Below are 25,276 nucleotides of genomic sequence, written 5' to 3' on the forward strand. Positions count from 1 at the left end.
AGACCTTAACTTTGGGCCTGAGTGTGAGGCCATCTCCTTCCTTCTTTCCTTCTTTCCTCCCTTTTTCCCGCCTCCCGCCCCAAAGCGGCCCACTTCCGGTCTGGGCGCCTGTTTCCCACCCGGTCCCTTTTCGCGGCGGCACTCCTCCTGAGGCGCCGGAAGTGCGTCTTCCGTTGCCGCCGGTTGCCGCGAGGGAGCCTCCCCCGGGAAGGAGCGCCATCCGCGGGCCGGGCTTCCCTTTTCCCTTCGGAAAGCAGCCGGCCTTCCTTTCCTCCCGGTGTCCGTGGTGGGAGAGCGCGCGCGCTTCCGGTGCCGGGCCCGGAACGTGTGTGGCGGGGGCGGGGTTTCCGGGGGAGCGTCCTCGGTGTGGCACCGCCGTCTCCCTCCTGAAGCGTTTCCTCGCTCGCCTGTTCCTCTCGGCCGGTGACGGGCGGGCCTGGCGGGCGGATGGCTCCGGAGGCCTGAGGAGGCCGCGGGCGGAGGCGGGCGGAGGCCAGGATGGATCCCGGCGGAGGGGGCGCCTGCCCCAGGCCCATCGGGGGAAGCGGAGGCAGCGGCGGAGGCGGCGGCGGCAGCGGGGGAAGCGCGCCCAGCAAGCCCAGCCTCCAGGTGGTCTACCAGGCCGTGCAGGCCCTCTACCACGACCCGGACCCCAGCGGCAAAGAGCGCGCCAGCCTCTGGCTCGGGGAGCTCCAGAGATCGGTGAGGAGGAACAGGCGCCGCCTTCTACTCGAGGCCCAGGCCTGCCTTTTGCGGCAAGGAGGCTAGGCCGCACTCCTATCTCTCTTCCTTCCTTCCTTTCTCTTTCTCCAACCGCCTTGGCGCCTTCTTTAGATAAGGGACACGATTCTGGGAGATGTAGTTCTACCAGGCTCTCAAACCTTGTTACTGGACAGGGCAAGGCCTCGGCGAACTGCAACTCCCAGGGCGACAGCCCCTTCTATTCTAGGCCTAGGCCTTCCTTTCAGGGCAAGGAAGTTAGTCCTCACTCCTATCTCCCTTGCTTCCTCCCTTTCTCTTTCTCCAACTGCCTTCACTCCTTCTTTAGCTAAGGGACACGATTCTGGGAGATGTAATTCTACCAGGGCCAGACAGAGCAAGGGCCCCGCCGAACTACAACTCCCTAGTTCCTCCCCAGTGTGTACTATCTCATGTATGTGTAGTGCAGGCTCGGGCAAATTTGGGCCCTCCAAGTGTTTTGGGCTTCAACTCCCACCATTCCTAACAGCCTACCATATGAGATCTCAGCAGCTCAAATGTCCATTACATGTGAGACCCTCAAGCCATTCAGAGTAACTTTCAGATTCCATATGAGGACTCTGGGCTGTCTCTATTCTAATATCTCATTGTAGCCCAAGTTTGCATGGGCAAACTTGGGCCTTCTCTCCAGGTGTTTTGGACTTCAACTCCCACAATTCCTAACATATGTAATTATATAACTTGCATCCATTCGCAACACGGGATTTCAGTTTTCCAGAGCAGGCCTGGGTTGACTTTAGCCCAGCCACCAGGTGGTCTACCAGGCCATGCAGGCCCTCTACCACGACCCGGACCCCAGCAGGTAGGAGCGCGCCAGCCTCTGGCTCGGGGAGCTCCAGAGATCGGTGAGGAGGACAGGCGCCGCCTTCTACTCGAGGCCCAGGCCTGCTTTTCGGGGCAAGGAAGCTAGGCTGCACTCCTATCTCCCTTCCTTCTTTTCTCTTTCTCCAACCGCCTTCGCGCCTTCTTTAGATAAGGAATACGGTTCTGGGAGATGTAATTCTACCAGGGCCAGACAGGGCAAGGGCCCCGCCGAACTACAACTCCCTAGTTCCTCCCCAGTGTGTACTATCTCATGTATGTGTAGTGCAGGCTCGGGCAAATTTGGGCCCTCCAAGTGTTTTGGGCTTCAACTCCCACCATTCCTAACAGCCTACCATATGAGATCTCAGCAGCTCAAATGTCCATTACATGTGAGACCCTCAAGCCATTCAGAGTAACTTTCAGATTCCATATGAGGACTCTGGGCTGTCTCTATTCTAATATCTCATTGTAGCCCAAGTTTGCATGGGCAAACTTGGGCCTTCTCTCCAGGTGTTTTGGACTTCAACTCCCACAATTCCTAACATATGTAATTATATAACTTGCATCCATTCGCAACACGGGATTTCAGTTTTCCAGAGCAGGCCTGGGTTGACTTTAGCCCAGCCACCAGGTGGTCTACCAGGCCATGCAGGCCCTCTACCACGACCCGGACCCCAGCAGGTAGGAGCGCGCCAGCCTCTGGCTCGGGGAGCTCCAGAGATCGGTGAGGAGGACAGGCGCCGCCTTCTACTCGAGGCCCAGGCCTGCTTTTCGGGGCAAGGAAGCTAGGCTGCACTCCTATCTCCCTTCCTTCTTTTCTCTTTCTCCAACCGCCTTCGCGCCTTCTTTAGATAAGGAATACGGTTCTGGGAGATGTAATTCTACCAGGGCCAGACAGGGCAAGGGCCCCGCCGAACTACAACTCCCTAGTTCCTCCCCAGTGTGTACTATCTCATGTATGTGTAGTGCAGGCTCGGGCAAATTTGGGCCCTCCAAGTGTTTTGGGCTTCAACTCCCACCATTCCTAACAGCCTACCATATGAGATCTCAGCAGCTCAAATGTCCATTACATGTGAGACCCTCAAGCCATTGAGAGTAACTTTCAGATTCCATATAAGGACTTTGGGCTGTCTCTATTCTAATCTCTCAGTGTAGACCAGGCATGGGCAAACTTTGGCCTTCTCTCCAGGTGTTTTGGACTTCAACTCCCACAATTCCTAACAAATGTAATTGTGTAACTTGCATCCATTCGCAACACGGGATTTCAGTTTTCCAGAGCAGGCCTGGGTCGACTTCAGGTGGTCTACCAGGCTGTGCAGGCCCTCTACCACGTCCCGGATCCCAGCGGCAAGGAGCGCACCAGCCTCTGGCTCGGGGAGCTCCAGAGATTGGTGAGGAGGACAGGCCGCCTTTTACTTAAGGCCCAGGCCTGCCTTTTGGGGCAAGGAAGCTAGGCCGCACTCCTATCTCCCTTGCTTCCTCCCTTTCTCTTTCTCCAACCGCCTTCGCTCCTTCTTTAGATAAGGGATACGATTCTGGGAGATGTAGTTCTACCAGGGCCAGACAGGGCAAGGGCCCCACCGGACTACAACTTCCTAGTTCCTCCCCAGTGTCTATAACCATACTATCTTATGTATGTGTAGTGCAGGCACGGGCAAACTTGGGCCCTCCAGGTGTTTTGGGTTTTAACTCCCACCATTCCTAACAGCCTACCATATGAGATCTCAGAAGTTCAAATATCCATTACATGTGAGACCCTCGAGCCATTCAGAGTAAAGGTTGTTGTATGTTTTCTGGGCTGTATGGCGATGTTCCAGAAGTATTCTCTCATGACGTTTCGCCCACATCTATGGCAGGCACCTCACAACCTCTGAGGATGCCTACCATAGATGTGGGCGAAACGTCAGGAGAGCATACTTCTAGAACATGGCCATACAACCCGGAAAACATACAACAACCCTGTGATCCCAGCCATGAAAGCCTTCGACAACGCATTCAGATTAACTTTTGGATTCCATATAAGGACTCTGGGCTGTCTCTATTCCAATCTCTCAGTGTAGAGCAGGCATGGGCAAACTTTGGCCTTCTCTCCAGGTGTTTTAGACTTCAACTCCCACAATTCCTAACATACATGTAATTATAGTTATAACTTGCATCCATTCGCAGCACGGGATTTCAGTTTTCTAGAGCAGGCCTGGGTCGACTTCGGCCCTCCCTCCAGCTGTTTTGGACTTCATCTCCCACAATTCCTAACATATATTTAATTATAGTTATAACTTGCATCCATTCGCAACACGGGATTTCAGTTTTCTAGAGCAGGCCTGGGTCGACTTTTGCCCTCCAGATGTTTTGGACTTCAACTCCCACCATTCCTAACAGCCAGTAGGCAGTTAGGAATTGTGGGAGTTGAAGTCCAAAACACCTGGAGGGCTGAAGTTTGCCCATGCCTGGTATAGTGTGTATAACCATACAATCTAGGACAGCCGTTAGGAATTGTGGGAGTAGGAGTCCAAAACACCAGGAGAGAGGGCTGAAGTCAACCCAGACCTGCTCTAGAAAACTGAAATCCCGTGTTGCGAATGGATGCAAGTTATAACTATAATTACATATGTGTGTGTGCCTATCTCTAGGTGTTTGTTCCTGGAAGATGTAGTTCCATCAGGCTCTCAAACCTTGTTACTGGACAGGGCAAGGGCCTCAGTGAACTACAACTCCTAGGGCGACAGCCCTTCTATTCTAGGCCTAGGCCTTCCTTTCAGGGGAAGAAAGCTCCTTCCTTCATTCCTCTCTCCCCAATTGCCTTCGCTCCATCTTTAGATACCATTCTGGGAGAAGTAATCCAGACCAGGACCGGACAGGGGAAGGGCCTCACTGAACTACAACTCCCTACTTTCTCCCTATAAGCCAAGCATTTATTTTGCAGCAGGCTTGTTTTCTAGAGCAGGCCTGGGCTGACTTGAGGCCTCCCTCCAAGTGTTTTCAACTGCAACTCCCACAATTCCTAACAGCCAGTAAGATGTTAGGAATAGTCAGAGTTGGGGTCCAAAACATCTGGAGGGAAGGCCGAAATTGTCCCAGGCCTGCTCTAGAAAACTATGACCACATCTACATATTTGCTACTGAAACTGAATGACTGTGTAGTGTGTGTGTGTATGTATAACTATGCTATACGTGTGTGTGTGTGTGTGTGTGTGTGTGTGTGTGTGTATATATATATATATATATATATATATATATATATATAAATAAATAAAAGTATGTTTTAACTTCTGCATATACGTGTGTGTGTGTGTGTGTATATATAATAATAAAATAATAATAAAACTTTATTTATACCCCGCCACCATCTCCCCAATGGGGACTCGGGGCGGCTTACATGGGGCCATGCCCAGAACGGTACAATATAGCAAAATATAAAAACAACATATCATAATACAATTAAACAATACAATAAATAATCATATACAGTGCAACACAAAAGAAAAAAAAACAATATAACAGGGCGGGCCGCATGAGACACTTAGTTAATATACACACACATGCACATGTATAAGGGGTTGGTTCAACTCCCGGTTTCCTAGTAAAACTGAATGACCGTGTCTCTCTCTGTGACACACACACATATATATTTATGTGTGTGTATATATCCATAATATCTATCTATATATATGTAGAGAGAGTATGGTTTAATCTCTGGATATATATATAGAGAGAGAGAGAAAGAGAGAGAGAGATGCACACACACACAATAATGATAATATAACTTTATTCTTGTATCCCACCACCATCTCCCCGAAGGCACTCAGGCTGGCTTACACACGGCACAACGTGCCAAAAACAGAACATAAAATAAAACAATTTAAAAATACAGTTGACTAAAGCATATACAGTTGAATAAAACACATAGACATGTTAAACAACACTTAAAACTCAATACAGCACTGATCAACCAATGGTGGTAAGCTACTGTAAATAGGGCCAGGCTGTAAATGATCGGACATGGAATGGAATAAGTGCAAACCTGTAACCATGGGATGAGGGCATGGGATGAAGTCCAAGGTTGACTTCAGATATATACATATATAAAACTGCACATAAATGTAACTATAACTGCACATATCTATAACTATAACCAGGACCACATATATATGTGTGTTTGTGTGTCTATCTATCCATATATATCTATAGCTATAACCACACACATATATTTTATATATATATAGAGAGAGAGCGCTACAATTGCACATAAACATAACTATAACTACATATATATATATATACACACACACATACACACAACACACACATTCACACAGTACATACAGGCAGTCCACTATAACTGTAACTACATACATACATACACACACATATATATATAAATGCACACACACAAATAGTCCATTATAATTATGCATGTATATCTATAACTATAGTGTCTTTCTCTATGCCCGAGGCATTTTTGAGGAAGGACGGCAACAATCCTTTTTTCCCCCTCCAACCGCCTTAGCTCAGCGCTTTTGGGGAATCCTGAGAGATGTAGTTTCACCAGGCTCTCACGCCTTGTCTGCCTAACAGGGCAAAGGCCTCGCCAAACTACAACTCCCAGGGTTCCTCCCCATAAGCCAAGCATTTGTTTTACAACAAACCTGGGGCAACTTCATCCTTCCCTCCAGGTGTTTTGGGCTCACAACTCTCATAATTCCTAACAGCTGATAGGCTGTTGGGAATTGTAGGAGCTGGTGAAGGCCGAAGGTTACCTATGTGGTTGTTAGGAATTGTGGGAGTTGGAGTCCAAAAAACCTGTAGGAGGGCTGAAGTTTTGCCATGTCTGTTTCTAAAACTATGACACGGAACAATGGCTTCAAACTACAGGAAAGGAGATTCCACTTGAACATTAGGAAGAACTTCCTTACAGTGAGGGCTGTTCGGCAGTGGAACTCTCTCCCCCGGACTGTGGTGGAGGCTCCTTCTTTGGAGGCTTTTAAACAGAGGCTGGATGGCCATCTGTCGGGGGTGCTATGAATGTGATTTCCTGCTTCTTAGCAGGGGGTTGGACTGGATGGCCCATGAGGTCTCTTCCAACTCTACTATTCTATGATTCTATGATTCTATGACAACTATATATATAAAGAGAGAGAGAGAAAATGAAACTTTTCTAAAGGTTTGCTAGTAAAACTGAATGACCGTGTTGCACTTGGATGCACATTATAGCCATAACTATAATCACAACTATTTATATATGTGTGTGTATATAGATATATATATATACATATGTGTGTGTGTATACAGACACACACTTAAGTAGAACTACACGTATATGTCTATATATAGCTACACACACAAACACCTGCACACACATATATATGAATCACCAAACTATAACTGTAACTACACATATATGTTTATATCTGTATAACTACACACACACAACTATAACTACATATATATAACTATAACATGCACACACACAACCACATACATACATACATACATACATGCAGTCCACCATAACTATAAGTACCATATATACCTGTAACTATATAACTATCTGTATCTATATCTGCACTTATCTATAACTACACACACATATATATAAAACAGTAACTGCACTTATATATAACAATAACTACAAGTAGAGCTATAACTGTTATATAAACACATACATACATAGAGGCAGTCCCCGAGTTACAAACTTATAAATGACTCCTAGTTAAGTATGGGGGTGTGAGGTAAGAGGAAGTGAGAGAAATCTGCCCCTTAGAAGGGAAATCCACTCCAAGAAGATTATTATGGGGTAAAGGAGTCTCTACTGAAGCTTTCTCCCTAATCCTTGTCTCCACAACAAGCTAAACTCTTCAAAATCCAGTTCTCACAGGGACAGAACGTGAGGTGGAATCTTCTGAACAGAGACAGTAAAGGAAACACCACAGGGGTGTTCACTTTCCTTATACAATCCAAAGCTTTATATATTGGCTGGATATATATATTAAAAATATCCCTGTTCTGACTTACATATATATTCAGTTTAAGAACAAACTTACAGAAGCTATCTTGTTCGTAACTTCAGGACTGCCTACATGTGTGTGTGTGTGTATGTATAATGTGTTCCATATAACATTTACTGTATAAACGACGTTAGGAATTTTTCGCTTTACGCTCCTTATGTCCTACAGTTGATGCTTGTGTTGTTTCCTTTGTAGCTGCTCCATGGGGTTTGTCACAAACATCATTGTCAACAGATTGTGCAAATGATCAAAGTTGTAACAGTACCTATGCTTGAACAACACCAGCCTTTGTTTGTTGTGGTGGGGAGGGAAGGGGGAGCGTTTTTCCTGCAACATATTTCAGGACTACAGGCAACACATGTGAGTAGTTTGTCCTGACACACAGTTTGGAAAGCTCTGGTATAGAGACACCTATAGCCTCTGTATGGATTTACCCAAGGTTGCACCTACATTGTCAAGTGAATGCAGTTTGGCACCACTTTAACTGCTGTGGCGCAATGCTGTGGGGTCCTAGGAGTTGTAGTTTGGCAAGGAAGGCTATAGGCCCTATAAAACTGCAACTCCCGGGGTCCCATGGTAGTTCAAATGGGGTCAAACTCCATTGATTCGACAGTGCAGATACTACTCTGGGACGATTAACTATCACCCCAAGACCTGTGTCCCATTGAAAGGCTGTAATGAAGTGCTGTGTGGACATTCAAATTTGGCTTTGGGCTATTTTTTCTACAATGCAACTCCCCTGAAGGGCTGTGTGTTTGAACTATTTTTCCACATCTGCTCTTGTTTCCCAGATACGTTTATATGGCATGGTATTGTATTGAAGTATGCTGTCTAATATGCAGCTACCTATAGGCTTCTATTAGTCCGTTATGTCAGCTGCTCTTGTTTTGCAGGTACGTTTATATTGCAAAGGAATATGGAGACTTAGAGTGCATTTACATTGTAGAATGAGTGCAGTTTGATCCCACGAGAACTCCCATGGTTCCATGCTAGGGAATCCTGGGATTTATAGTTTGGTGAGGCCCCAAGGTCATTCAGTCCCATCTCATTCTTTCTTGCAGAACTACATTGACAAAGCATTGTCAAGAGATGATCATTCAGAATCTTCCTTTCATCTCTACCTTTCACAGAAAAGGCTTTACCTTTTCTGACCCCTTGGCTTCAACCCAATCTGAGGGGGTTCTCTACGCAACAGGCAAAGCTTGGATGTGAATTGCATGGGAGCAACTGAGGCATGGATAAATGGGTTTTTTGGGGTGTTAGCGGATTGTGTGAAGGAAGTGAGATTCCTCAAGTGACTAAGGAGAAGGGCTGTCTGAAATCATGGTTTGGGATCCTTCAGAGAGAGATATTTGAATAGGAGAGTTGACTTGGGGTTTGGGAGTGTGAAGGAATGGACTCCTGAAGGCAACGGGTGTCAAAGTATAAATGCCTAAAAGCTCTATATTGCTTAAACTTTGATTTTTGGTGCTGAGTTTTAGGCTTTTCCTCTAAGGCCTAGAGAAGGGCGCAGGCCTTTCTTTGGATTAAGATTGTGCATCTATCTCTCTTCCTTCTAGCAGCACATATAAACATACCTGTTCCAACCCAGTGCTATGAGCTCTATTTTTGTGCAGGGACCATGGTTCCCATAAGTCAGCACAGCCAACAGTTGTGTGGACTGGGGTGATGGTCATTGTATGCATCTGGTTAGGTCTGAGTTGGGAGAGACTGATGAAAGTGTTTGGTCCACATGCTTGAGGTATATCTACATTTCATTGATGTAGTGGTTTGATCCCACTTTGAACTGCAATGGTTTTACCCTGCAGAATCCTGGGATTTGTAGCTTGATGAGAATCCTCAGCAGGAGAACTGCAGTCCTCTGAATGGTGCTCCTAGAGCCCTCTAGCCTAAAATTTCAGTACCTACTCAAACTAAAACCACTAGAATTATTTTGCTGTGCCAATTAAATGGGTATAACTGAGTGATGCTAATTTTTGTTGGCTTTGGGCAATAGCAGACGCAAGAGTGCTGGAGACATAGGCCTGGAGGGTCAGTCTCTCTGTGAGTCACTACATCTGAGAGTTGCTAATAGTGTTTCCTTGTATGACGCCCAGCCCTCAGAGTTTGACTGGGCAGGCACTAAGAACAGGCCTCTGTGATTGCTAGTCCTTACGACAATTCATACTGGATAAGGAGATTTCGTTCCCAACTCGGTCTTTGAAGCAATATCATCTCAGCCCATATTTTGTTCCAAAAGGTTAGAAACATAGATGCTCCTACATTCAGACTGTAGTGGCTTTGGCAGATCTCTTGGCATATTTTTACTTGGAGCTTTGCAGGTACCTAAGTTTTCAGATTGTGACTAGCTGTTAAAAACTTTGTAAACTGGACTACAGAGTTAACAATTGTGGTCAAAATACTCACTACAGTAAGAAAGATCATTTCTATTTGATTGCATTAAAAAAAAACAAGATTGCTTTCTGGCAGTGCCAACAATGCAGCCTGTTGTAGCAGCACAACTTGACTCCCACCTCGGTGCCTTTTTTATCTGTAACTTTGCCTGGGTGCTTTTCTGCCCAGCCGCTCTGGTTAGTGACACCAGGAGATCACATCACTTCCTGCCTCCTTTCCAGCTCAAGGCTTGCATGGCTTATTTTGAAACTGGGCTTGTTTGTGACCTCTTACGCAAGGGCTGTTGAAACTCCAGACCTGCCTCTGGCACCCTTTCTGCAGCCCTGGTCTCTTTAAGGGGGAGAGGCAGGCAGAAAGAGGTGTCTCTGTCTTCTTTGGCAAGGCCTTGAGCCTGTCCTTTTGCTCAGTCAGGAAAGGGAGATGATAAGAGCGGCTGCATGTACTTTGCCTCCCTCTCCTGGTCTCATGCTCTTTCCTGGTGAAGATGTAAACCACTGTCACAGCTGAGGGGCAACCGAAGGGGTGGGTTAGCCACAAAAGCTCATGCAAACATAAATCAGTTGTTCTGAAAAGTGCTGCTAGATTTCTTCTCCTTCCTCCTCTTTTATGCTGAAACAAGAGTAGCATGGTTATTTCTTTGAAAGCTGCTTTTTCCATTTATTATTATTTTTTAATACATTTACAGTAGAGTCTCACTTATCCAACATCAATGGGCCGGCAGAACGTTGGATAAGCGAAAATGTTGGATAATAAGGAGGGATTAAGGAAAAGCCTATTAAATGTCAAATTACGTTATCAATATACAAATTAAGCACCAAAAACATCATGTTTTACAACAAATCAACAGAAAAAGCAGTCCAAAACATGGTAACGTTATGTATTCATTATTGTATTTACGAATTTAGCACCAAACATTGCAATATATTGAAAACATTGACTTAAAAAAATTGGCTACTAACAGATTGACTACAAATAAATATAGAATTGCATAAAATGAACTTAAAGTAGCCACATTGTTGGAAATTAAATCCATAAAAAGTTCAGTCCATTCTGCCTAGAGTATCAGCTGTGAATAGGGGCGGGAGGCAAACTGCGTTGGATAATCCAGAACGTTTGATAAGTGAGACTCTATTGTATTTATACCACACTTTATCTCTCCCACAGGAGATTCAAAGCAACTTAACATAAAAACATCAGCATACAATTTAAAATATACAAGTATACAAATATTAAAACAACACTAAGCATCATTAGTATTAAAACAATTCAGATTAAATCCATAAACATATATTTTACTATTTTTTATTCAGAAATCATAAAAATAGAAAGAACAAAGACTATACAAAGAAAACATTTTCATAATATACAACACTAAAACTATTCTATCTTTAAAAACTACATATAAAACAAGCACACTAACCTAAGACGTACCTACTACCTACGTTAATGTACACAACTGAAAACATACAGTTATAGAAACTGTTTTCCGAACCGCACACTCATTGTTGATTTTTCCTCCTTATTATCCTATTTCCTTTAGATAATACTCTACAACTTCTACTTTTAATGACACTCCTGTAATTCATAAATCCAATTGTTGACATTTGCCTCCATCATTGCTGTGCAAAGGTGATAAACAAAACTCAATCTTTTTTTAAGTTCATCCAATTTTGCCTTGAGCTGCATCATCAGTTTGTCCTTTTCAGCTCATTTGCAGTTCTTTGCCAGCTTGTGTTGTGATGATTGGTTCCTTCATGTCTGCGTCAGGATGATTCTTGATGTCTCTGAAAGTTTCTGTTGAGCTGGTTGAGGGTTTGCAATCAGAGTTGATTGATCCATCATTAATCCATAGTCCTGTGGCTTGAGCACAACCGATAAGCTGTGTCGCTTTCAGTATCTGATCCCTCTCTTGCCTATTCAGTGCTGGAAAATCTCTAGGGAGCTGGGGTGGAGTAAAAAGGCAGAATATTCTGTGAATTTTGGGAGGAAGAGTACATTCCTTGTAGTCATAGCCAAGCCTATCAATTGTTGAAAAATGAGTCTGGTTTAATCACACCTGAAGTTGAAGTCTGGCCAATACTTTGGGCGAATACTTCCTGTATTAGAACATCAGAATTGTGTAAGATAAGTCTCTTCCTTTTTATGATTCTGGTGAGCATACTGAACATGCTAGTTAAGTATGCATGAGAAAAAATAAAATATAAGAAATAGCAAAGCAACTGTAAAAAAGCCCTAAAATCTTTTTAAAATGACTGAGATTACATAATATATCTATGAGTGTTTAAAATACTCTTAAAATACTGTGGGCACAGCATCGTGACATCTCTGCTCTTTCTGAGCTGGCAAATGTAAGGTTATTTGTCATAAAGGCTGCCCTTTGCTAATACAGTCATCCTTCTCATTCACTAAGGTTAGGGGTGTACGACCATGATGGAAATAAGCGGGAAAAGTGAATAAAATCCACTTTTTTAAGTCTGAAAGGATATCTTTCTATGAATCTCTATGTCTTCCAGTGTAACTAAGCTTAGTTTTTGCCACAGATTGACCATAGGGTTGCAAGGAGAACCTCAGACACAGCCAAAGCACAGAATGAATGCAGTTTAGCATAATTTCAACTACACAACACTATCATATGGAATTTTGGGATTTGTAGTTTGTTATGGCACCATGGCTTTCTGACGGAGAAGGATAAACATCTCACCAAACCACAAATCCCAGAATTCTGTAGCACTGAGCCATGGCAGTTAAGGTGATGTCAAACTGATGTAGAGGGTGGATATTGCCCTAGAGATTCCTCAAAAGACTATATTAACCAAATCTACAAATAATCAAGTCCACAAAAGTTAAACCCACACAAGCAACAGATGGTAACACTCAGAAATTGCTATGGAATCCATGATCTTTACAAAAGATTTGCCCTTGCTTTCCTTTCATATTAGTCAATGGGTACCATCGTAAGGAATCCTGAAACTGGGGGGTGAATTACAGATAGCAGAGCAACCAAAAATGCAGGCTTGCCCATATAAATCCAATTGTTAGTCTCAATTTAGTGAAACCCCATTGAATGAGTTGATGTTACTTGGGTAAACCCTCTCTGCTTCACTGAGCATGCTTTGCTTGGAACTAGCAATTGACCTTATTTTTATAGGCTGAATCCCTGAAATGCTTTCTATGAACAGAGCAGTCTCTCTTTGGCCTGTCACCAACTGTCAGGTTTATGCTTTTCTGGGCTAGAAAGGGAGTCTGGATGGTGGAGAATGAGGACTAGAGAGTGCTACCATACAAAGTGAGATTGACAATTGATGGAAACTCTTTAACACACAGTAGAGTTGTGTAGGTTTTTCCATAATCCTCTCCTTCATATATGAATCACATTGGTGATCTCACTAGAAATGTCTAGGTCAGGCACGGGCAAGCTTCGGCCCTCCAGATGTTTTGGACTCCAACTCCCACAATTCCTAACAGCCTACCAGCTGTTAGGAATTGTGGAAGTCCAAAACATCTGGAGGTTCGAAGTTTGCCCAAGAGAAATAGATTATCTTATTTGGAGACCAATTGTCTTCTTTCTCTGTATCTCAGGAGGCCAGAGATAAGCAGGACTAGTAGCATTCCGGCCTCCTCTAAGTTTCTGGTTTGTGAAGAGGGTGGGACAGGCCTTGGACTGGCTTATGTCTTTGGAATCTGCCTTGAATTGGGCAAGTTTAAAATGTGCTTTTTGAGGCAGGAGCTCTCTGATTTACGTCTGAGAAGGAAGGCATCTTGGCGAGAATGAGACTGCAGTGTGAAGCGGGGCTGCGTCTCATCCAGGCCAGAGCTCTCCTCAAGTGTCACAATTTGATAGCCCTGGCCTTTCTTGAGCTTTCTCCAGCTTTTCTCAGCCATTTTCTCTATTCACCTTTTGCCTCTTCTCTTTGGATGTCTGCTGAAACAGAGAGGAGTGCTGCCTTTCCTTCCTCTGCTCAGCCTCCCTGTCCAGTAATGTGGTAGAAGCACATGGCTGACTTCCTAGTTGGTGTTGGTTACCTAGAAAACTAGTCCCAGTGCTTCAATCACTAACTTTAAGTCTGTTATACCAATTCATTGTCTGGGCATTGGACGCTCTTAGCTTTCGTTTCATGAACAAGCCTCCAGCCCTTATTCTTGGCAAAGAGAGTGATTTCAACATCCACAGCTTGACAATAATGTAAAAGTTATCCAAAAAGGAAGCCTTGATTTTGCCGTTCTGTATACTGTATTTAACTTGAATATTTTTTTTACTTGAACCTCACATTTTTTGGCTAAATCACCTTACCAAAATTAGGGTGTGCATTAGATTTGTGTAATAAGGTTATCGTAATGCTAAGACAAAGCAAAAGGGGAAGCAGCTTCAGGAGCACCTCGGGCTCCTATTTAAGGGATGTCACCTGTAATTTAATTGTCGTAGATCAAAGCTATGTAATCCTGGGATTTGTAGTTTGGCAGAAAAGGCTCACGCTCTGTGAAACAACAGCCCCCAGGACTCCATAGCATTGAACCAAGGCAGTTAAAGGGGATTCATTCTATAGCATAGATGCACCCCAAGGTTTTCATCTTAATTGTTGGAAGCTTTGGTGCTGTACCAGTCTTGTTTTTAAATAAGGAATTCTAAGCTGGCAGCAGCTCTAATGGCCAAATGACAGAGGGCACCTGTTGCTCCAGCCCATTGCATAGAATCAGAAAAATAGAGCTGGAAGAGATCACATGGGCCATCTAGTCCAACCCCCTGCCATGCAAATACATTCGTCAGCAAATACTTACAGTAGAGTCTCACTTATCCAAGCTTTACTTATCCAATGTTCTGTATTATCCAATGCAGTCTGCCTTTAAGTAGTCAATGTTTTGTAGTAAATGTTGCAATGTTTTGGTGCTAAATTCGTAAATACAGTAATTACTACATAACATTACTGTGTATTGAACTGCTTTTCTATCAATTTGTTGTAAAACATGATGTTTTGGGGCGTAATTTGTAAAATCATAACCTAATTTGACATTTAATAGGCTTTTTTCTTAATACCGCCTTATTATCCAACATTTTCGCTTATCCAATGTTATGCTGGCCCGTTTATGTTGGATAAGTGAGACTACTGTATTTTGGTTTCAGGGTTTTGAAAATTGAGGTGCGCATTAAATTTGATGGTGCATTAGATTAGACTCAAATAAATACGAGGAAAAGGCACCCTTTTACTGCACTATTGTGTATAATGGAACATCTATGGATTTTTGGCATCCCTAGGTGGTCCTGAAACCAGAATCCCAGCAGGACCAGTAACAATAATGATAAATAAATAGTATTTGTTGGTGGAGTACAACATAGTTAAAATATATAGATAAGCAAAGGACTATACATATACAGTAGCGTCTAACTTATCCAACGTTCTGGATTATCCGATGCATTTTTGTAGTCAATGATTTCCAAACATTGTGATATTTTGGTGCTAAATTCGTAAATACAGTAATTACTACATAGCATTACTGCGTATTGAACTACTTTTTCTGTCAAATTTGTTGTATAACATGATGTTTTGGTGCTTAATTTGTAAAATCATAACCTAATTTAATGTTTAATAGGCTTTTCCTTAATCCCTTCTTATTATCCAACATATTCACTTATCCAACGTTCTGCTGGCCCGTTTATGTTGAATAAGTGAGACTCTACTGTATACAGTAGAGTCTCACTTATCCAACATAAACGGGCCGGCAGAATGTTGGATAAGTGAATATGTTGGATAATAAGGAGAGATTAAGAAAAAGCCTATTAAACATCAAAATAGGTTATGATTTTACAAATTAAGCACCAAAACATCATGTTAGACAATAAATTTGGCAGAAAAAGTAGTTCATTACACATTAATGCTATGTAGTAATTACTGTATTTACAAATTTAGCACCAAAATATCATGATATATTGACAACATTGACTACAAAAATGCGTTGGATAATCCAGAACGTTGGATAAGCGAGTGTTGGATAAGTGAGACTCTACTGTAATTAAAATAAAGAACAAAGATTAAAACACCAGCAATAATAAAATATAAATATCATATTAATAGTTTGAAATTGACTGGGTAGACCTGTTGAAAGAGATAGGTCTTCAATTGTGTATTATATTCTGAGAACTCCTTTAGTGGTTGAATCTCTTCCACAGTCTGGGGCTAGCTGATGAAAAGGTCCCACTCTTATTTATCCTGATTTTTCAAAGTTTCTACTTTAAAATGATTTTTCTCATTTGGGAGCTTTACTGTCTAGAGATTTGAGACTTAAACCACCAGCCTTAAATTTTTGAGGAGCTTCAGGAGTGACTCACAGCCCCAGGATAAGGTTTTGTGGGTCTTGGCTGGAAGTGGTTCCCAGGCCTGATAATGCTGCTAGTTTAGTTGGCAGTTCTTATCAGGGACCTGTGATTGGGTCAAGCCTACCTAAGGAGCTCTGTGTTTGCCCTTTGTCCTGCAAAGAGGAAGAACTCCTTTCTAGTCAGGGATTTCCTGCCTACTAAGGCTTCCTTTCTTGAGCTTTTGTGGACACTTGTCCAGCTACAGTAGTTTGAAGCTTCTTTTGAACTGCATTATATTGTCAGTGTAGATGGGGCCTTAGCTAGGAATATAGAAGGTCAACTTCGTTCTCTTCTTTCAGGGGAGAGCAGAGCCAGCCAGCGTTGAGCAACAGCAATGGGTGAAGTGTGTTTTCCCCCCAAAGTGCTGACCATACAAAATGGATCCTTTGCTTTGTTCCGGGTTTCATTTGATTCCGTGGCACGTCCGCTCAGCAAAGGACTCCTTCATCCCTTTTTTGTCCTGTAACACGCTCAACTATGGAACTTAACGTTTGCAAAATGCTGCGGCGGGCATTTGAGGAAATGGGAGATGCTAAGTTTGAAAGGCCAAGATGAAATAGTTGAGAAAGGGGTCTTTCAGGGATGAGTATCATCTAGAAATAGACTATCATTTTTCTGCAGAGGTTTCCCTCTCTAACTAACTATCTGATGCTGGCACTATCTTAGGGGTACAATTGTGTTGTGCATTAGCTGAGAGTATTGCCTCATGCAACCTTGGAATAGCTACTTCTTTTTCAAATTTTTGTCTGGTAGGTTTCATCCTCCAGCCTGGCTTGTGATGCTACTGGCTGAGAGATTCTGGGAGCTGTACTCCAAATAAGACTCTTCTGAGCTTCAGTTGCAGAGTCATTCTTATCTCCACAGTAGTCCTGTAACATGTGAGGGAGAGACTCATTATTTCCATAATATAGATAAGGTAGTAGGATGAAAAGAGAGATGCCTGCCCATGACTGTAACCAAAGATGGATCCACAGTGCAGAAACAGTTTGGCACCACTTTTCACTGTCGTGGCTCAGTGGGGTAGGATTCTGTGGCTTCTAGTTTTGTGTGACATTTAGATTTCTCTGTCAGAGAGAGACCTGGTGCCACTACAAATTACAAATCCCAGAATTATATGACATCGGGCCATGGGAGTTAAGATCCTGTCATTCTGCAGTCATGCAATCCTTAGTTTTTCCTTCTCCTTTTCTTAAGGAAAAATCTCTTTTGGAAAAAATGTTGTATTTGTTAAAAGCTTTCAGGGCCCACATTATCAGATGCACAGCGTGTTGCCTCCATTGGCAGACAATGTGTCAGGGTGAAGTAGAAAGAAAGGAGCAGAAATGCAAAAGGCTGATGTTGTGGCTGAGGCACAATTTTTGAGAGGTAGAAAGGAGTGCCTAGCATAAATTAAACAAATTTTCTTGTGTATGGAACTGAAAGGTCCTTTGTTTAATGTTAAGTCTAGCAACAGCTGAACAAGAGAATTCATTAAGTGGTTCATGTCACTTTGGATCCTAATTTGGGAGAAAAGGCGGGATATACATTCAATCAATCAGTAAAACTATTTTATGGAGTTTTGTTTATTTAGGGCTTATGTTAGAACTATGTATAGTTCTGCATTCCTCGACCCCCCCCCCCAATTGTTGGTTGTATAATCACTATTTAACAACTTTTTCCATCTGTACATTATGATTTTCTGTTCCCTCTGCTCTTTTTGATTTGAATCTCCCACTGGCCTGATCTTTCAGCTGTCACCAGTGTTTTATCTGTAAATATGATGCTTTACAAAAAGAATTGAGGGTTATGCAGTCCAGAAAAGGACAGGACTAAGATGATAGAATTCAAGGATAAAATTCTACCAAATTCAGTTCTGTCTATACAATATTTTTGGTTTCTATGTAAGGATTCCTGACTTCAGAAAATCATACAAAATTCATGGGGTTATCATGCACATGTGGGGACATGAAAGACAAACAATGGGGAAACTGACAAGAAGAAAACCTACAGACATGAAATGTGGTGCTGGAATCGGGTTCTATGGGTCTCTTGGATTTCTTGGCTTTGAGAACAAGTTATGCTCAAGAGATAAAGCTGAGACCGTATCATTTTGTCCTTTGAGGGTATTATGGGAAGACAGGGCTCACCAGAAAGGACAATGATGCTCATTCAAGTTGAAAGTGGTCGGAAAATAGGAAGATTGCATTGCAGGTGGGTTAACTGCATCAAGGAAGGCCTGAGTTTGCAAGACCTGAGTAGGGCTGTTAGTGACCAAAGCTCTTGGGTTGCCATAAGTCAGAGATGGCTTGAGGACACAATGCCTCCTTAAACATGGGAGATATACTGTCTCTTTGGACATTTCTTTTGTTACACCTTCAGCATTGGAAGCTCAGCCACATGAGGAATCCTAGAGTTGGGAAAGATCATCTCAAGGGCCCTCACAGCCCAACCCCGTTCTCCCATGCAGGAGCACACAATCAAAGTCCTCCTGACAGATGGCTATCCAGCCTTTGGTTAAAAACCTTCACAGAGAAAGAGGCTCCACTGGACTCCCAGGCAACACCTTCCATGGTTGGAGAGGTCTTGCTGTCAGGATGTTCTTTCTAATATTTCGATGGAATCTCTTTTCTTGCTATTTGAGCTCATTGCTCTGTTGTGTCCTGGCCTCCAGAGCAGCAGAAACCCCATCTTGTCTCTTTCTCCTCAATGAGGCATCCTTCAAAATATTGTCCCCTTCTCTCAACCGGCTCTTCTCAAAGCTAAACAAAATCTTCAGAGGGATTTTGAAGACGGATTCATGGTTTCCAGACCTTTGGTCATTTTTGTCACTCTCCTCTGGACAACTTCCAGCTTGTTGATATCCTCCTTGAATTGTTTTGCCCAAAACTGGACACTGGGCTCTTATTACAGGTGGAATTTGACCAAAGTGGAAGAGAGTGGGACAGCAAATTCCCTCCATGTGGATACTAGACCTTGTTTTTTTTTTGCAAAAGCTGCCTCCTGCTCCAGGGGAGCCAAACCAGAGGGCTGGCAAGGCCCCTGACCTACTTGATGGATCCCGTTTCCATTTATAGGGAAACATGATCCTCCTTTGGCTTGGCAGACCAGAACTTTTATTTCCTTGGTTCCCTGTATTTTCTTCCAAGCGTAGCCCTGGGGTCTCAGAGGCGTCTGCTGAGCACATGGTGGCATTTCGATACCAAACCGAGTCTCCCATGCTGCCCCATATTCTGGATTTATGCATTTGCCTAAAGAACTAATTTGTTCAAATGCAAACATGTCTAAACCAAGAGGATGAAATTCCGTTCTCATCCCAGAAGTTGAGATCCTTTCACACCTCTGTATATTTTTAAGGCTCTTAATCTTCTGAGGGGAGCGTGCCTGTGGGATCTGGTTTCATTTGTGGCTCGAGTATCCACACCAGGGGCGTAATCGGTATTTAGCAGGCTGTAAAGCTTTCAGCCTTCCCGTCCTCAGAGTGGAGCGGGCAAGAGAGGGCTAACCAGTTCTCCCATGAAAAACAACCTTGCTTATAGTGGTGGTCCTGACTCAAAGAGGGGCTAGGTTCTCTCTAGAGCAGGCATGGGCCAACTTCGGCCCTCCAGGTGTTTTGGTCTTCAGTAGGTTGTTAGGAATTGTGGGCGTTGAAGTCCAAAACACCTGGAGGGCCGAAGTTGGTCCATGCCTGGTTTAACTCTTGCATTGAAAAAGATTTTGGACTGCTGTGTGCAAGGTCTGCTTCCTATCATGCCTTGCTTCTAGGTGAGCAAAATGATGGAGGAGGGAAGAGGTTCCTAAAATTCAGGAGGCGACTGTAGGAATGTGAATAGAATTCCCTTCCTCCCTGGAATTTCTGGCTATCCCCCCATCTTTCCCCCATTTTCATGACAGAAGAAATTGGAATAATACCTGGGGAAGGAATTCTTTTGAAATGAGCAGAGTGCTCCATAAGATACTGTATTATTGAGCAAATGTGTGCACTGTGTGTGCATTTTTATTTTTATTTACTACTATGTTGGGGGCACTGTTTTATCTTGGGAGCCAGATAGGGCTAGCCCTGGTTAATACCTGGATGGAATCCCAACGGATCCCAACTCTGTTTTGGAGCAAGGAACTGACAAACCACCTGAGATAACCCTATGGAATTCATAATAGTAATAATAATAATAATAATTTTATTTCTTACGCACCATAAGTTAATAGGTAGTTGAAACGTGCATAAACTGGGGCTTCCAGCTGTTGATGGACAAAAGCTCCCATCATTTTTGACCATTAGCTCTGCTAACAAATGCTTGTGGGTATGGAAGTCAAACAACGCCTGAAGAATTGTGTTTTGCTCACACCGATCCACAGTCTTAACTATATTACATGATGTAGCACGAGTTTGTTCCTGGGATTTAAATGTTATTTCCTAATTGGATCTATCATAAAAACATGGGGAAAGTTTATTAAACTGCAAAAACTCTGTTGCGGTCTGCACATTGAAAGGTTAAAAATGGCATATTTTCATTAAGGAAAATTACAAATGCCTAGATTGAAAGAAATAACAGTAGTATCCTCATCTACAAAAGCAAAGTTTCTGGAGTAGAACTACTACTTTCAAAGTAAGGGCTGCACAATTAATCAGGAAATAACACATTCAAACCAGGAACAGAACATTTTTCAAATTTTGTTATAGTACGATTGAAGGGTTCAGTGGCCTGAATTCTATTGTTATTCCACGCATTGATTCAGTGGGATTTACCTATATAGTGACCCACTGCCCAACCATTGACACATTGGGTCTGGGATAGTTGCAATGAATAGTAAGGTTGAGGCTGTTATTGGGCAAGCTAGTAGTCCTTCATATCATCTCTAAAACTGTCCAAGTACTACATTTCATTTTTGTTATGTGCCTTCAAAGCATTTCTCCTTATGTTGACCCTATCATACGCTGTTCTTGGCAAGAATTGCTTAGATTTTTTGTGATACGTATCATGAAAATCTGTTTTTTTGTACTGCTGTTGTTCTTTTATTATTTTTATATTTATTTCTGATTAAAATTAGTTTTAAAAGTAGTTTTTGGCAGCATTACCCTGAGAAGGAGGATAGAAGAAAGCTGGAGAAAATACACATTTTTGGTGGTCGATTCTGAGGAAGCCATATAAAGTGAGCTCAATGCAATAAGCAAAGGCTGAGATGGGAAACTGGGAATATTCTCTTCCTACTTGAGTTGTATTTGCCTGCCTACAGAAGGCAAAGTAAACAGCAGCTGCCTCCAGAATCTTACAGTGGTTATATTAATAGCAAAATAGGGAGAAAAGGGGAGAACAGATAGCATAACTCAAACGCATACATCAAGCAATCCAGCCTAACAACGCCTGGAAGACCCCTACATTGCCCCTGTTTGTTGTAAAAGATAGCTCTACAACACATGCAAATATATGCCGATAAAGTTGCTCCGTGGGTTTTGTAAATATGTTAAACAGCACAGCTTTGCATGCTAAGTTACCAATGAGTCATCTTATGTTGCTAAAGCAGCCAAATAATACTGGGCTTGATAAGAATATAAATATTATATACATATTTCAGTCTTCCCTCCCCCATGTTTTGTGGGTTGTTTAAAAAGAAACACCCTCCTCCCCCTCAGGCACCACAATTTCCAGAAATGTCTTTGCAGAAGAGACTAAAAAACAGATGGAATTGCCCAGCGAGGGAGGATAGCTCAGGAAAACAAAACGTAATAAAGAGCAGGGAAACAAAACCAGAAATAAAAAGTTAGTGTTTCCTTGCATCACGGAGGTGCCATACAAATTCTGTTCCAGAGAGGGGATAAATGTTACCAAAATTGGCAAAAAATGAATTTCCAACAGGGAGAAATATAGGGTACTACACTTTGGCAATACAAATGAAATGTGTAGGTATAGGATGGGGGACACCTGGCTTGGAAACAGTCCACATGAACGGGATCTTCTTAGATTGCTGGCTGAATATGAGTCAAGAGTGTGATGCAGCAGCTAAAAAGTCCAATGTGATTATAGGCTGGATCCATTGGAGAACAGTGTCTAGATTGGGGGAAGTCATAGTCCCATTCTCTTTGCTTTAGTCAGGCCTCATTTGGTATAGTAGCCCTGTGTCCAGTTCTGGACAATGACATCCAAGAAGGAGATGGGTCAGATGGAAGGTGTTCAGGGAAGGACCACCAAAATGGTCCAAGGTTCGGAAAGCAAGACCTCTTAAGGAGTGGTTTAGGAAACTGGGAATGTTTAAAGATAAAGATTTCCCCTAGTCCAGTTGTGACCGACTCTGGGGGTTGGTGCTCATCTCCATTTCTAAGCAGAAGAGCCGGCGTTGTCCGTAGACACCTCCAAGGTCATGTGGCTGGTGTGACTGCATGGAGCGGCATTACCTTCCCGCCGGAGCGATACCTATTGATCTACTCACATTTGCATGTTTTCGAACTGCTAGGTTGGCAGGAGCTGGGGCTAACAGCGGGCGCTCATTCCGCTCCCGGGATTTGAACCTGAGACCTTTTGGTCCGCAAGTTCAGCAGCTCAGCGCTTTAACACATTGTGCCACCAGGGGCCCCTGGGAATGTTTAGCTTGCAGAAAAGAAGGCTGAGAGAAAAGGACACATGAGCCATGTTTACATATTTGAAAGGAGGTCACCTTGAAGAGAAGAGGACAAGCTTGGTTTCTGTTGTCTCAGATACTAGGACACAACAGAGCCAAATGGTAGGAAAACTGATTTCTCCAAATCTTCCTGACAGTAAGAGCTATTTGAAGGCGGGATTTGCCGCCTGGGAGTGTGGTAGAGGTTTTTAAACAGAGGCTGGATGGCCATCTGTCAGGAGCGTTTGGTTGTGCCTTCCTGCCTGGCAGAATTGAGGTTGAACTGAATGGTTTTGGTATCTTTTCCAACTCTATGATTCTAAAAAAATCACTTTCCATGTTGCCAAACCTGTTTGGAAGCCACTCATTTGCACCAAAGCTGAGCACCAGCTGCAGCCTTGGCATCCCTTTTGCGGGCGGCACACCTTGAAAGGCCTGTTGCAGCAGGAAGACTGCCGGGATGCCTCCGTGCCTTCAGGGCCAAGATGGGGCATCTCCTCTTCTCTTTGGCAGTGCATAATCCTTTTTGCGGTTCATTGCAGGCTGGTGCTCCTCCTGAGAGTGCATCTATACAGTGGAATTAATCCAGTTTGACACCACTTTAATGGCCCTGGAGCAATGCTGTGGAATCCTGGGAGGAAGAGTTCAACTACAACCTCTAGGATTCCAAAGCATCGATGAATAGCAGTGAAAGTGCTATCAAACTGCATTAATGCTTCAATGTAAAAGCACCCTTCAAGGGGGGAAGCAACCCTTTTTTACATGTATACTGGGTGCACCTAGAATTAAAAATTATTTATTTTATTTGTGGTTTTTCTTTGTGGTGTCTTTCACAGAGGTCTTGCATAAACGAGGGTATATCCAAAGTACAGGCTCTCAGTTTGACTTCCAGTGAGCATTTAAGCCTGTTTGACTCTTGGATTGATTTGTCTTTTTTTTTACTGTCTCGTGGGGTCCACAAAGGATAAACAGTCACATAGTTCTGATTAACTCACATTCATTTGATTTGAGGAGGAGATGTTGCTCAATCCCTCCTTGTAACACTGATCCGTAAAGCAGGCTCTCTGAAGCTTGAAGTAGCCGACAAAACCCTCACCCATCAAACCTGCCCTTTTTGAGCATCATCTCTCCATTTACCTCCGCAGGTCCACGCATGGGAGATCTCTGACCAGTTGCTGCAGATCCGGCAGGATGTGGAGTCGTGCTACTTCGCCGCCCAGACTATGAAGATGAAAATCCAGACCTCGTTCTATGAGCTCCCCACGGACTCCCATGTCTCCCTACGGGACTCCCTGCTCTCCCACATCCAGAACTTGAAAGACATGTCCCACGTCATTGTCACACAGGTAAACACCAAGCCAAGGCAGGTGTGTGGGTAAGTGAGCAAGAACCGTTTCTAAAGACCCGAGAAGCCTCTCACTTGGACTCTGGAGATGGTTGCTGAGGAACTGGGGCACTTACTTTCATGCCTAATTGGGGTTTGGACTGGTCAAGGTTCAAAGCACATTTGAGCTAATCCAGCAGGCTAAAAAATGTATATTCTGCTTTTCTTTTCACTAGGTTTCTTTATTATTTATTTTTTTATTTTTTTATTATTCTTTATTATTATTTATACTAAGGTCGTGTAGCCAGCATGACTGGAGCGTCTTTTTGCCTTTTCCCGACGAAGCGGTACCTACTGATCTACTCACATTTGCATATAAATAATAAACAAATACTTTATTTATAGACCACCCTCTCTCCCTGAGGGGACTTAGGGAGATTTACAACCAAAACAGGAAACATTCAATGCCGAAGTTTCACAAACATCAACATAACATCAAAAACTAATAACTAATGAGAAAATAAAAATTAGAAATAGGATAATAAAAACAAATACATGTATTGTACATAAAGTACAATACAGAGAGCGGTCAACCCTCCTGTTTAAGGAGCTCCACTGGCTGCCGCTTATTTTCCGGACCCAATTCAAAGTGCTGGTGATCACCTATAAAGCTCAAAACGGTTTGGGACCCATCTACCTTCGGGATCGTCTCTCCCCCTACGAACCTGTACGGTCTCTTCGGTCATCGGGATAGGCCCTCCTCTCGCTTCCGCCAGCATCGCAAACGCGGTTGGTGGGGATGAGGGACGGCCTTTTCTGTAGTGGCCCCCCGGTTATGGAATTCACTGCTTAGGGAGATCAGGCAAGCCCCCACCTTGATGGCATTTCGGAAGAGTCTGAAAACTTGGCTTTTCACTCAGGCCTTTGGTTAAGATCATCTTTTTTCCATCACAATTATTATGCTCCTCGACCTTTTGCACTGGTCGCTCTTCCCGATTCCTGATTGATTGATATTACTCAGGACTCCTCCCTACCGTACCTAATGTGACCTTAAATGATTCTAATGCACTT

General features: G+C 43.3%; 1 protein-coding gene across 4 annotated transcripts in view; it reads left to right on the forward strand.

Annotated features, from left to right (window-relative positions):
- Nucleotides 1-202: 202 nt before the first annotated feature.
- tnpo3 (transportin 3) overlaps nt 203-25,276 on the forward strand; it is a 78,748-nt gene continuing 53,674 nt past the window's right edge. Inside the window, exons 1-2 of one of the 4 annotated variants that reach the window (XM_062983381.1) lie at nt 203-702; nt 24,027-24,227. In XM_062983381.1, coding sequence (XP_062839451.1) covers nt 499-702; nt 24,027-24,227 — 405 coding nt within the window. In that variant the 5' untranslated portion in view covers nt 203-498. Of the gene's footprint in view, nt 703-2,162; nt 2,288-24,026; nt 24,228-25,276 lie in introns of those variants that run through there. The other 3 variants (XM_062983380.1, XM_062983382.1, XM_062983383.1) reach the window with 3 other exon arrangements.

This window comes from Anolis carolinensis, chromosome 5 (genome assembly GCF_035594765.1).
Source record: "Anolis carolinensis isolate JA03-04 chromosome 5, rAnoCar3.1.pri, whole genome shotgun sequence".
In the NCBI taxonomy this organism is placed as follows: Eukaryota; Metazoa; Chordata; class Lepidosauria; order Squamata; family Dactyloidae; genus Anolis; species Anolis carolinensis.